Here is a 14,825-nt window from a genome sequence, read left to right as displayed (position 1 = left end):
CGAGTAGTATCGGTAAATAGGTATCGTCAGAACTATATACGCGTTTTGAGCGAAAAGAAAAAAAACTTGGCTGCTGCCGCGGCTTGTGTTATGAAAAATAAAAATAAAGCTAACGAAACGCGCCTAATTGCAAATAAATAGAATTTATAGCTGTTTGTAAATAATTTCATACAAGCGGGAAATAAAATAAATCTGGCGGTGCAACGAAGAAGACGACGACGACGACAGCGACAACAGAATAAAAAGACTCATGCACACACACATACACTCAGGCACACAACTGTAGAAGGAGCGTGCATGTGTGTGCGTGTGTGTGTGTATATACATACATATATGTGAATCGAGTGAAAATCAATTTTCGTTAGTTAATTTTGTACTCGTTGCATTGCACTCAAGAGTCTATTTGAGCTATAAACAAAAATACAAAACCACACAAACCAAAAGTGCAATAAAATATAAATATATAGAAATTATAAATAATGTCGTCGGCTGGCGATGCAGGCGCTGGCGCAACCAACGCCAGCAATGTTGCCGTTGTACAGGCAACAGTTGCTGACAATAACAGCAGCATTGTTTCCGCCGCCGCCAACAACAACAACAGCAACAGCAGCAACAACAATAGCAGTGGTGGCGGCGTTGTTGTTACAACAGCAGGTGGCTCTAAGGCGCAGCTGCCGCTAACGCCGCGTTTTACCGCCGAGGAGAAGGACGTGCTTTACACATTATTCCATCGGCACGAGGATGTTATTGACATCAAGCATCGCAAGAAGCAACGCAACAAGTATTCGGTGCGTGAGACTTGGGATAAAATTGTGCGTGACTTTAACTCGCATCCGCATGTGAGCGCCATGCGAAATATAAAACAAATACAAAAGTTCTGGCTTAACTCAAGGTAACGTTGCATGCTATGTAAAAGCGATAATAATAATTGGTTTAAACAAATGCGTGTGTTTTTTTTTTATGCTATTAGGCTGCGCAAGCAATATCCTTATCGTGACGGCAGCAGCGCGAATGCTGGTAAAGTGAGCGTGGTTGCTGGCAACGCACAGCATCAACAGCAGCAGCAATCACAACATCACGAGGGCGTTAAAGTGGAGCCAGAATATCAAATAAGTCCTGATGCCTCGGAGCATAATCAACAGGGTGACACCTTTGATGATATTGAAATGGATGCGAATGATGTTAGCGAAATGGAGGATGATCCACTCGAAAGCCAACAACAACAGCAGCAGCAGCAGCAGCAGCAACAGCAACAACAGCAGCAGCAGCAACAGGCTCAAGTGGAAGTGCAGCAACAATCGGTTGCTGTGGCAGAGATGCAAAAGTTGCAAGTAAATGCGGCTGCTGCTGTGGCAGCTGCAAATGCCAGCATGTTGAATACACATCAGATAAACGTGGATCAAATAAGCGCCGATAAGTTAACACTTAACGATTTATTACATTTCAAGCCGGCGCGTCCAAGAGAGGAGATCATATTGCAGATAAAACATCCATCGGATGCAACAAGTAAAATCAGAGAGACAAATGACAATGGAAGTTGTTTTAACGTTTGTTTGTTTTTTTGGTTTTTCAGCCACCCAGATACACACGATACCAGCGCAACAGCAGCAGCATACAATGGCCACCATTACCGCTGGCGGTTACAATCAGCAAATCATAAGCGAAATCAAGCCACAGCAGATAACACTGGCCCAATACCAGGCGCAGCAGCAGCAGCAGGCGCAAGCGCAGGCACAGGCTCAAGCGCAGGCGCAGCAATTGGCGCAACAGCAGCTGGCAGCGCAGCAGCAATTGGCAGCAGCAGCAGCGGCGGCAGCGCATCACCAGCAGCAGCAACAACAGCAGCAGCAGCAAGCAGCCGCGGCGGCAGTTGTAGTGCAGCAGCAGCAACAGCAGCAACAACAACAACAACAGCAGCAACAGCAACAACAGCAGCAGCAGCAACAACAACAAGCAGCGGCAGCTGCAGCAGCAGCAGCTGTTAAAATGCAGCTGGCTGGCGGCACGCCCACATTCACATTTAGCGCATTGCCCACAGTAACAACAGCAACACCTGTCTCCGCCGTAACAGCAGCAGCAGCGCCCGCAACAGCAGCAGTGAATGTCAGCGGCAGCAGCAACAGCGGCGTTATTGCTGTCAGCGGCGGCAGCAATGCCGAGAGCTATGAGGAGCGCATCAACTTCTTCAAAGTGAAGGAAGCGGAGCTGCGCTGCAGGGAGCAACAACTGGCCACCGAGGCTAAGAAGATTGAGGTGAACAAGGCGCAGGATGAGCTCAAATATATGCGCGAGGTGCATCGCTTGCGTGTCGAGGAATTGAGAATGAAAATACGCATATTGCAAAAGGAGGAGGAACAGCTGCGTAAATGCTCAAGCACATGAGATCTGGAGGACATAAGCGATGCCGAGTTGGAGCACGAACTGCTGTTGCAACACCACCACCACCACCAGCAGCAGCAGCAGCAGCAACAACAGCAGCAACAGCAATCGTATGCCGAAGTCGATATGGACATGGATATGGAATTGCTGCTCTAACAAACGCGCAGCGCTTAGTCGAATTATTTTACACATAATTATTATTATTTTTTACAATTAAATGCATTTTTTTTCTGTGGGGGGACGGGGCGGGATTCTCTAGCTCTTAAGATAATTTTTATCCAAAAATTGTATTTGTAAACAAATTTTAAAATACAATAACAACACAAATGAATAAGAAATGAACTTACCAACTCTCATGAATTTACGTTTGCCTTTGCCGCGTCCATAGCTTGAGCCACCACCCGACGAAGCGGAGGACGAGGCCAAGCCATTGGAGTCATAGCTCTGTTCATGTGCGGATCGCATGGGCACATTGCCCAACGTTTGGTAATTATCGCCGTCAACCTCCAACGGATTTACGCGCAGCATGTTGCCCTCGCTGGTCTGCAAGTGGCAAAGAGCGGGAAAGAGAGTGTGGGGGGAAGCATTAAATATAATTCGAAAAATTCAGTAAATATTTTTAAAATAAACTATAAGGTATGCAATTATTACAAAAATTCGACAATAATGTTAAAATAATTAAACTAATTTAATTCTACAAATTTTGAATGTAGTTTTCTTGGAAATCATATCGAGCTAAAGAAGTTTCTCGCAATATTGTTTATCTATAATTTGAATTTTATAATTCTCATTAAATATATTTTAAGAATTGTTATACAAATTGTGAAGTGTTTAAATTTGATTTGCTGATATTTGATTTGACCTAAAATATGTTAACAGTGCACTGTTATGCTATTAACAGTGCGACTGTTGGGAAACTGTTAGGAACTTACCTCGCCCAGTTGGTTTTTGGCGAAGCATTGAACGACGCCCGCATGTCTCTTCTGGACATGTTGAATGACCAAACGTCCCGGTTCGACAAGCGTCTCATTATCCACACTGGCATCCATGCCATTCAGGAGCCAATAGATCTCCGGCTGGGGATGTCCTTGAGCCGAGCAGTTCAGGGTTAAGGATTCACCCTCATTGGTTAGCGTGGGTGCCGGACCAAGCGAAATGCGTGGACGCTCCAAGACGCTCAGCTTGATGACCAGCACCAGGACAGGCTTGATGCCGTTGTCCAGGCGACAGACATAGGAGCCCTGATCCTCGGGACGCACATCGCTGAGCTGCAGGCCATAGGCGAGCACACGACTGCGATTGTGATAGATGTTGGGCACATTGGGACTGCTCCAGACAGCGCTGGGCGGCGGCGAGCCAACGCCAGGACACTCCAGCACGACAGTGTCGCCAGGACGTGCCGAGACCTGCGTGGCCGGCTGCTTGAGTAGAAACGCAGGCGGCCTGCGATCCGTATACTCCACACGCAGATCTATGGACTGTGGCAAGTGCAACTCAACGCCTGTGATGGCATTGGTGGCGGCACAACTATAATTGCCCGCATCCTTGCCGCTCACCGAGCTGAGAACCAATGCACCTGCTGCCGCTGGCAGCAGCTCCGTCTGCGGCAGCTTCTCGCCGTTGCGATAGAAACTCCAAATGGCAGGCGGATTCGAGATGACGGCGCCGCAACGCAACAGGACACAGTTCTTGGGCGCCACGCTCCAGCTTATGGCATTGCGCCCATAGCCTGGATTGGCATTGCTCTTGTCCAGCGATATGCTGACGAGCTGCAGTTTGCCTGGCGTCGAGGCCAGCGCACCAGGTCCATACCAGGCCACACATTGATAGTCACCCAAGGTCTGGGCGCTGACGAATACCTTCAGCTTCCAGCTGCGCTCATCCATGCTATTGGTCACATTGTATCCTGCCCCAGCAGGCAGCTGCTGATACGCTGCCGTGCTGCTCTGCCGGAAGCGCCACTCCAAGCGATCTGGCTTCAGATTCAATTCGCATTCAAAGACCACCTCATCGCCCTTGGGCGCCACCGCCGACTCCGGAGCGCGCTCAAAGTAAATGCCCAGCAGCTTGTCGTTGCTCGAACTGGAACTGGAGCTGACCATGCAGATGGAACTGGCGCTTAGCAATATTGCCAGCAGCAGCTGTTGCCGCATAGTTAAGCTATAAATAAATAAAAACAAAATGTTATTAAACATTAAAATCTTATAGCAGTAGTGTAACATTTTTTTAAATTAATTTAATTTTAAATATAGTTAAGCTATTGTTATGTTTGATCAATAATAAAAATTGACTTGAAACAAAAACTTTATTTTGATTTTATTTCCAAGTTGCTTGCAACTTAATTTGCAACAAGAATTCAGCTTAATATTCTTGCTTAAAAATGAAATGGGCGTGAATTTTCTTTTTTTTTTTTGACACATATGAGGAATGGGGCGCGACTGTACCAATACATATAGCCACTATATAAAGCTGGGCAAGCAGCAGCTCATCAGAGAGGGGCGTGGAGAACGGAAGCAGTCACAGCAATGTGCCATTTAAACTGGAGCTGAAGCTGGAGCGCCAAAGAGTGCAAGAGATGCTTAATGGCGTGTCATTATTATGAGCCTGCCCCAGCTGCTGCAAGCTCAAGGTGCTGAGCTGCTGTGGGGCAGGGCGGGAGGGGGGGTGCTCACTTTGCCACAGGCAGGTGCGCGCAGGTATAAAAGCCAAAGGAACGAGTGGAACGAGTTCGGCAAGCGTCTGCCCTGCGACAGTTTCTCGATTTGAAATTTAAACGATGGCGAAACAGACAGACAAAAGCACGCATGGAATTCCAAGAAATAACCAGGCTCAGCTCCCCCTGCCCCTGCACTGTCTCCACGCTCTGGCACTCTTTCGACGCTGTGCAGCAGCTCACATAAATCGCAAAGCGGCTCCCATTTGAAACTCATTATTGGGGCTGTCTGCCTGCCTGAGCTGGACTGGCTGGCTGGCAGGCAGGCAGGCGCGTGCAGCTGCCGCCAGCAGGACGACAACGAAGATATCTGCCTGGTGGCCACTTGTTAACGCAAGGAGTCTTAAACCGGACTGACTACAAGCTACACGAAGCGAAAAGAAATGCATACAAATATTTATAAATTGTATAACAAATACGCATAAATAAATACGCTTTTAACAATAATGATTATTAATAGTAGTTATTAGTAATTAGATTATTTTTGTTTAAAAGCTAAACTAATGTTTAAACTACAATTATTTTATATTTAACAGCATTTTTTAATGATTAAAATTACCACAAATTTTTAAAAAATAATCTTTTTTTAGCAGTTAGATTGTTTTAGATTTTTTTTTTTTAGATTATTTTAGATTATTTCTGACTATTTTTATATATATTTTTTTGTTTTGTTTATATAAAAAAGTATGTTCCAGTTTTGTTACTCTTTTAATTTATGAAATTTTAGTTTGCATGATTTAAAAAGAAACGAATAAACTGGTCTTAAAAATTAAAAAAATATGTTCCAGTTGCTCTGACCCTCAAATATTTGCAGCTTAGTGAATTTATGAAATTTTAACTTGCATGATTTTAAAAAAAATTAGTTAACTATATTTAAAAATTAAGGAATCTTATGTATGTTTTTTTTTATATATATAAAAAATATGTTGTAGTTTCTCTATTTGAAGCTTTAACTCTTATGAAAAATATAATTTTGCATTCTTTATTATCAGTTTCTTTTTTTTCTGAGTGTAGACACTGGACGACAACAACATTGACGCTCGGCTCGTCGCTTGTGCAACTTGTGCAACGTTGCAGCGAGTCTGGGACTGAGACACGCTGATTTAAAACCATCTGACAACAAAAGTAAAGCGCGAAATTGACGCAGGTTTTTGAGCCACGACGACGACGACGACGACGACTCCAAAAGGCACTGGAGACTGCTTCTCAAGTTGTTGTTGTTGTTGTTGCGTGTGTTGAAAATTAATGCGCATTCCACTGCGACTGCCCCGGCCAAGAGCAAAAACAAAAAGAAGAGCGTAAAAAAAGAAGCACACAGAGCGAAATGAATGGCGTTGCAAGAATGTGTTGCAGACAGAGCCGTAAATGGAGTTGAGAGGCTCTACCTCTACCACGACAAAGGGAATCTTTGGAGCTGACAAAAAGGGTACTGGGCTTCCAGCAGTTCCACCTTATTCTGCTGCCCCCCCTACTTTATGGGCAATCAAAATCCGTCGAAGCTGCACTTACTTTTGATCTGCTCTGATGCATAAATAAATACTGCTCCACAATTGTTCCAATAAGTCTTTCATCACCTGTTGCGCCCAACAAAAGTTCTTTAAAGCAATTGCAAAAATCAAAATAATAGCTTAAGAGACGCAACCGACTTGATATACACTTTGCCTAACATTTCGGGGCTGAATTTGATTATTTATAATTAGAGCAAATTATTTTTAGCAAACTACAATTAAATATTGTGTGATATTTATTCATTATTTTTATTTGTTTATGATGTACTCATTATTGCTGATTTTTTTATTTGTACATATATTTATATTTAACAATAGCTACTCCAACAGTTTGTTTTTGAAATCATTTCTATAGAGTATATTACAAGTCGATCATTGAGAACGCTCGCTAATTAATTTTTCGTTAGCTAGTCACGATTTAATTTGATTAGTCACACTTCTATTGGAATCACACAACAATAGTAAGTAGAAGAGCCAAAAAAACAAAAACAAAAACAAACATATAATAAATAAACATGGCTATTTTTAATAACAATGCAGGTGCTGAAGATGACAACATTTTAATATGAGAGACAATGGTGAAGAGAAACAAACACGCATTAATAAGCATAGAATAAATGTTATTAATCAAATGAAATGCCAAATTAAAAGGCATAAATTAAAAACAAAGGGCAGCAGCAACAAGCCAGAGCGAGAGCGAGAGAGTGAATGGCAAACGTTTGAGCTAAAAAGCGGCTACTTCAAATGATTATAAGACAACGCACAAAAATTAGCATAAAACTGTTAGAAATTAGTAGAGGCGTTTTGCATGGCAGTAGAAGAGTGCGAGAGAGGGCAACAATGAAAACAAACGGTTGTTTGCCCAAGCAAGCGCTAACTGCAAGCTGCGCTTAAGCAGCGACAGCGACAGCGACAGCGAAGAGAGCGCGTGCGTGCGCACCCGCATTACATTTGACTTTGACATGACAATGAGCGCTGAAAACAAAAACAAGAAGAACAACAGCAAAACGACTTAGCCGCTCTGCCGAAGCTTTGCATTGAGGCTACGCTACAGCGCTGCTTTAGCTCATTAAGCAGCGGCAGTTAACAGCTTGTAAAACACTAACACCTGCTACAAAAATAAAACAAAAATAAAACAGCTATAGCTTGTTCTTGTTGCTGTTGTTGTTGGCGAGAGTTCAATAAAACTTAAGCAGCAGCAACAACAACAAGTGCTGCGCAAAAATAAAGGAAGCGCAATAGAACAAAATCATGAAAAGGCTTTACACAAATATAAATAAAGCAAAGCAAATACAGACACACACACACACACACAAGCGTGCATGTGTGTGCCTGTGTGTGTGTGTTTTTTGCTTTCTTGTAAGCAGCTATGGCAAAAATTCTTAAGCAATGAAACCTGTTCCAGCAGTTGTTGCCACTGAAGACGACCGGAACCAGCAGCAGCAGCAGCAGCAGCAGCAGCAGCAGCTGAGGAAGAAGCAGCAACTTAAGATGCTGCGCTTAATGCAGGAGCGCACAGCTGAAAGGGGTGGCTGCTGGTATTGAATGGTGCTTAATATAGAAAAAGAAATAATAACAATTCAAGAATCTATTGCTCGCATTAATTAATTACAAAATATACTCAAAATATTAGTATTATTGTTATCGAGTTTTAGATGCTTTTTGTAAGATTTGATTTTTAAATTTGAATTCTTGAAATTGTTTTCTTATTTAATATCAAACTTAAAGACAAAATTTGGAACTGCAATATGATTAAATATTAATATAAACTAACGTAGCTAAGCTCAGACTTGAGTTGAAGTGGGAGCTTGGGGGGCGGGGGGGTTAGAAATGCAAATGGAAATGGGGAATGGAAAACGATTGGATTTGGGGAATGCGGACCAGAAAACGAGAAAAACAGTCAAAGCGCCACAAAATGCAATTCAATGCAACAAACGGGCAACAAGAGCAGCAAACAGCATGCAACAAACATTTGTGGCAACTTGGCTCTGTCTGTGTGTGTGTGTGGAAAGGGCGTTCAACGGGCGCTGGCTGGCAACTTATACTTATTTTTTTTTTTAGTTTTGCATGTAAACGAGTTCGCAATCTGCATTCCACTCGATGTTGAACAGGATTTTTGGATTTGGCCAGAACTGGAGCTGACTGTGTGGGCTATAAGCTCACTCTCTCTACCCAACTCTCTCTCTCTCTCGCTCTCTCTCTGTCTCGCTTACACTTTGAGCGCCCCACCTGTTGAATGCAGCATGAAATTGTTGCTTTGGCTTTGGCTGCTTGCTGCATTTTGTGGCGTCTTCAGCTGTTTTGCGTGGGCAACGTGCCCCAGCGATTTGTCCATTGTTGTTGCTATAGTCTGCCTTGGTTTAGGGTCGCTCGCCTGGCTCAAAGTTATAGTAAGACTTATATACATATATATATATATATCTATATGGGCGCGTAGCCAATTCACGCCCACGCAATCTCAGTTTGCTGCAACGCGTGGGCGCCACCATGCCACAAGCAGCTTGCAACTTATATATATGTTTTTGTTGTTATTAAATTGTGGCAGCAATTTTTACCTTTTCTGTATTTTTTTTATCGTTGTCATTCAGCTTAATGCTTATAATCGCTTTTCTGTCGCTCTCTTTCTCTTTTGTCTGCTTCTCTCTCTATCGCATTTTCATCAACTGCAATGATAAAGAAAACAAATATAATAAATATTTACTTTGATGGCATAACTTAGCTTTAAATGCAGCATGCTGCATGCCACACGTAGCACGTTGCTCATAAATAGTGAAAATAGATGGCACTCTTAATGAATTTCAAAATAATTGAGGCCTACAGTGAAAACAAGAAAAAAAAAGCCAAAAATTCCTTTGGCTAAAAATAAACTTGTCGCTTGCGCAGCATTAGGGGTACTCACTAGCTGAAAAGCACATTCGTTAAAAGAATTTTATATGCTTAAAGTATGAAAAGTGTGCAAGCTTTACACATTAAATTAAATTTTGTTCAATATTTTTATATCAAAATAACAAAGCTGCTATTAAAATTTTTTTGTTTTTAAATTTTAGCACTATTTATTTATTTTTTATTACTAACTATTTTTTTTTTGAACTCTTGACTACCCCTAATTATTTATTCTCTAATTTAGAGCTTAATTTTAAGTCGCTTTTACTGTTTGCTTGTCCATTTAAAAACGCATAAAATGTAAGCAACAACACGTGGCTAAACTTTGAACGCCCTTGCCGCCCCCTTTAGAAGTCTCCCAGGCCCAAGTCGCCCCCCTTAGACATTTTCTTTGGAACATGTCATAAATATTTGAAATAAAATAAATGTGCCAAAAAAATACGTAAATAATAATCAGCCCAAAGCGAGTCAATCACCAAGCGAGCGAGAGAGCGAGAGCGAGCGAGTGAGACGGGAGGAGGAAAATACCCTCAGAAACTGCTTTAATTAATTTATGCGTGTGAGTTTTTGTTTTTCGCCTTTTTTTTCACACAACACTTACTGCCACGCCCCATAACACACCGCTGTACGCCCACCAAGTGGCGAGCGGCACAGTTGTTGGGCCATAATTTTAGAATTTTTCGAAATGTCGCCAAGTCGCGCACACAAAAACAACAACAAGAAACTAAAAAGAACAACAACAACAGCAACAATTTTTGTTTAAATAGCTAAAAAGTACTAAAAGAAAATATTAAAAAAGAAAACACAACGAGCGCCACCCACCAAAACTAAAATAAATGTGTGTCAAGCGTCTCTCTCTCTCTCACTCTCACTCTCTCGCTCTTTCTGTGAGTGAAAAGACAGTTGTCATTTTTCATAAATACATGGGCATTTAACAAAATATTTGATCAAATTGGTGAACATTAAAAGAATGTATAAATATATAAAAATAAAGCAAATATGAAACAGGCATTAAAAAAATCGAAGAAATTTGTGCACATTAATCATTAAAAAATTTATAAATATGTAGGAAATTAAATATAAAGAAAATGATAATATTATTTTTATTATATTTATGACAAGCAATGTAATTAACAATTTTATTCGACTGCTTAATTTAAAAAGTATAAGATTTGCACAACTCCAAATAAAAAATACAAATATACAGTTATGTTTAAAATAATATATAAAAAGAAAACTTGAATTTTGGTTAAACAAAATAATGAGAAATGAGCATTGATTATTGTTTTTTTTTTTTAAACTCAATATAAGCTATAAAAAAAATAGCAAAATATAAATATTGAATAAATAATATAAGCCTAAATGCATATTTTTAAATAAATTATTATTATTATTTTGAATATAGTGCAACAAAATTCATTTGAAGTAGAAACAAAAAACGAACTACAAAATTGCAGACAAAGCTAGAGTTGCTGCTGTCGCTGCTGCTGCTGTAACAACAGCTGTTGTTGCTATTGCAGTTGCTGCTGCTGCTGCTGTTGTTGCTTGTCAATTGCAGTTAGCTGACCAAATATGATGATGACGACGACGACGACAAATGTGCGCCAAAGCGATGACGCCAAGCGATGACTCAACGCTAACAACAGCAATAGTTGCTGTTGCAGCAGCAGCAGCAGCAACAACAATTAGCGGCAGCTGTTGCTTCTGCTACTTTTAACTAGCTTATTGGGTGGGCGTGAGAAGCAGCAGCTTTTCTAGCTTAAGCTATGAGAACAACAACAGCAGCAGCAGCAACAACAACAACAACAGCAGCAGCAGCAGCAACCATTGCTGTTGCCTTTTACTTTTTTTTGCGCTGTTTGTCATAATTAATGCGCTTGGCATGCAATTTCTTGAGCTGCTTCAAGTTGCAGGGCACAGCTGCAACAGCAACCGCAGCAACAGCAGAAACATTTGCGCTAATTTACTGTTGTTGTTGTTGTTGTTGTTGTTGCTGCTGCTGCTGCTGCCGCTCGCATTCTTTGGGTGAAAGCCTTGCTGCTTGCCTGCCACGCGCTTAGCGTCGCATTCGCTACTTGCCACGCCAATTGCAGCAGCCTGCAGGCCTCGACAACGACTCTGTGTGGCAAGAGCATGCAAAAAGTTCGACTTGCAACAGTAGAAATTTATGCGTTCGCTCACTCGCTCATACGCTCTCTCTCTCTCTTTCGCTCTTCGTTTGCATTTTTGAAATGCTTCATTTGGCTTTGTGGCATGTTGCGCCCACCAGCGATTCAACGATTGCTATCGTTGACATTGTTGCTGTTGCTGCTTGCAATTTATTTGATTTTCATTGCATTAAATTTAACTGGCGGCTTTTGTTTTTAGCATTTGCCACACATCTTTGTTTTCAGATCTGTCGGAATTTCAATTCGCGCACTAATTTATCATTTATCTTAGCTTGCTACACCTGCATTTAGTATTTTTTTGAGTTGGTATTTTGAGTTGTTGCCGCTGGCTGCTGTTGCATGTGGGCGCCCTAATGTGTGTTGCATGCAACACACACACACAAAAAATAAAAAACAATTTATATTTAGTATGCAGCTCAAAACAGGAAATGAAATTGCCACACTTAACTTTCAAGTCGGATGTGGGCCAAAAGCAAATAAAAATATACTATATATATATATAAAAAACACAAACTTTTTGTTTTTTGCCGCACACCTTGCCAACAACAAAAAAAAAAATACGCAACGCCTACTTGTCTTCCTCTCTCCCAACCTCATTTTATTTTCATATTTTCCGCCACCGACGCCGCCGTCGCTGCTGCTGCTGCTGCTGCTGCCAGTTGGCAAGCGGCCACCAGACGCGGCAACAACAACATTGAGCCAAAGTGACAGCAATGCTGGCGATGACTGCCACAACGTGTGGCAGCAAATTGGCCCACATTTGTTTGTTTTATTTTTTTTTCTACTATTTAGTTTCTTTTAATTATGCACTGACACTTGAAGCAATCGCGTTGCAACATTAGCCTAAGCCGTTATAGCCAGTTTAGAAAATTATAGTGACATGTGAAAATGTCAAAGTTGAAGCATAAACTGTTTAGAAATATGCGACACTAAATTAGAAATATCAATAAATGTTCTGCGTTAGACATAAAACTCTAAAAAAAAATATATATATATATATATATATTGAAAATATTATTTTTGTAAAAAATTTGCTGTTAATAATTTTAATATTAGCTCTAAAATATATATATTGTATGTTATATTTATGCACAGCTTAATAAATTTGCAGATTGTTTATAATTTAATTTATTAATTATTTGTAGCTAGCACTCAGCATATTTAGTAATTTTTATTAATTTTTATAATAAATAAATAAATTAATACTTTTTGCTTAACACTTATTTAGCCATTGAACTTTTGTATTATTTGTTAATTTTTTAATTGCCTAAGTTTTTTATTTTTACATTTATTTGCTTAGCAGCTAGTTTTGTCAATTATTTATTTCTATGCTTTTTGCTTCATTTAATTGTCAAACGTTTGGCTTAAATTGCAATTTAATTAGTTTCATTTAAAAGCGAAACAGCGAAATTCTAAAAAAAAACTGTTAGCTCTTGAAAATAAATGATGAGAGAGATGATTTGAAGGGCATTAAGTAGATAATGAGTGTCTACATATATGTATATTATAATAAATTATATAGTGTTTTAGTTGTAAGTTATATATTTCGTATGCAGACTGCAAAAAAAGAAAATAATAGGATTGTGCCAAAAAAAATAAAAGGGGGCAACTGTCTGCGTCAGAGACAAGAATTAACGTTCATTCATTGCTTGTTCCGCTTAGCTATATATATATATACATATATGTATATAAAGTTTGTGTAATTTAAAACGCGCGCCAAGTTCTTGAGTTACCTGCGGGTTAAAGCAACAACAACAAGGGTTAAGAACTGTGGCCCAGGCATTGTCATTTGTCGTCTCTTCCTGTTTGGGCAAAAGAACAAGCCAACCCCACTGCCAAAACCATAATATGTTCATTAATTTTAATTATGCATAAATGGTCAAGAAAGCAGCGAAACAAGCGGCAAGTTAATGAAAAGCAAAAAAGGCAAACAAAACATGCATAAATAACATAAAATATGTTAGACTCTGAATTTGATACCAATGCATAACCTTTAACCCCTCACCACCACCCTCTAAGCCCCTCGCCAGCTCAGCTTAGACTATTTGCCTCAAGCCAAGAACGTGCTCGGCTATCAATTTACACTTTTGTAATCGAAGGCAGCAGCAACTCAACTCAACTCGAAATTTAAATTTATTTTATTTATTTCTTTGCGTTGATTTTTTCTTTTTTTTTTTGGCAATTTCTTTGTGTTTTGGCAAGCGGCCAGAACGTGACAGTGGAAAAATCACAGCAACAATAATAACAAATAATAAAACTCAAATTAATTATGCAATTAAGCACGCGCCAGTGTGTGTGTGTGTGTGTGTGTCTGTCTCTGTGTGTGTGTGTAGCTAAAATAAACATAAACAATTACACGCTGCAACTGCAAGCAGAGCAATTTGATTGCACTTGTGGCTTGCAACTTGTGGCATGAAATTCGTTGTAACTCTTCAGCTCACTACACTTCACTTGACTTGCCCCGCTTTTGGTGCATAGGGTCCAATTCAAGATTTCCTTGCATCGCCTCAAAATTCGCTTGAAAAATGCAATTGATGCTTACACGTGTGTGTGTGTGGGCGCAAAAGGGGCGTGGCACACGGCTTTAGTTCAGCATAATATTCTCTTACTTCAAATTTCTAAGAAATCGCATTCGTCATAATAAATTAATTTTAAATATTTTGAAATAATATTATATTAATATTAAAAAATTTTAACTAAAGAAAACATGTTTTATAAATTATATTTAAGCGATAATATAATTGCGCATTAGTAATTGAAATGAAATCAAGTCAAACAACATTTAAAAATTTTAACTAAAGAAAAAATTGTTAATTAAATTATATTTAAACGATAATATAATTTTGCATTAGTAATTTCAAATAAAACAACATTTAAAAACGTTTATATTTAATTTAATTATTCAAATGTATTTCAAATTTTATTTAAACGATAATATGACTAATATTAGTAATATAAATTGAATCGAATCAAATTACTTTTAAAAATGTTTCTTTTACGAATATTTTTTTAACAATCATTGCATAGTTTTTGATTGCAACTAACAGTGAAAATTGAATAATATTTTATTTATTTTTATTTGATATTTAATTGAGATTTTCGTAGCGCTTGCTATAGAGCAGATCACGTATATCACGTTCTTAGGCCAGTTTTGGTTTCCTCAACTATTATTAT

General features: G+C 39.5%; 2 protein-coding genes across 3 annotated transcripts in view; one reads left to right on the top strand and one right to left on the bottom strand.

The window, feature by feature from the left end:
* The window catches only part of LOC108606703 (interference hedgehog), a 28,821-nt gene that overhangs the window by 3,369 nt on the left and 10,627 nt on the right, over window positions 1-14,825 (bottom strand). For both annotated transcript variants that reach the window (XM_017997078.1, XM_017997079.1), the window contains exons 3-5: window positions 9,156-9,263; window positions 3,312-4,539; window positions 2,727-2,922 (exon numbers count right to left, since the gene is read on the bottom strand). In XM_017997078.1, coding sequence (XP_017852567.1) covers window positions 2,727-2,922; window positions 3,312-4,539; window positions 9,156-9,184 — 1,453 coding nt within the window. In that variant the 5' untranslated portion in view covers window positions 9,185-9,263. The remainder of the gene's footprint in view (window positions 1-2,726; window positions 2,923-3,311; window positions 4,540-9,155; window positions 9,264-14,825) is intronic.
* Window positions 254-2,714, top strand: LOC108604910 (regulatory protein zeste). The gene is made up of 3 exons (XM_033294283.1): window positions 254-892; window positions 971-1,506; window positions 1,574-2,714. Exons 1-3 carry the CDS (start codon window positions 480-482, stop codon window positions 2,380-2,382), a joined length of 1,758 nt encoding a protein of 585 aa, XP_033150174.1. The 5' UTR covers window positions 254-479; the 3' UTR covers window positions 2,383-2,714.

This window comes from Drosophila busckii, chromosome X, assembly GCF_011750605.1.
Source record: "Drosophila busckii strain San Diego stock center, stock number 13000-0081.31 chromosome X, ASM1175060v1, whole genome shotgun sequence".
Classification (NCBI taxonomy): Eukaryota; Metazoa; Arthropoda; class Insecta; order Diptera; family Drosophilidae; genus Drosophila; species Drosophila busckii.
This window is presented reverse-complemented; position numbering and strand designations above follow the sequence as displayed.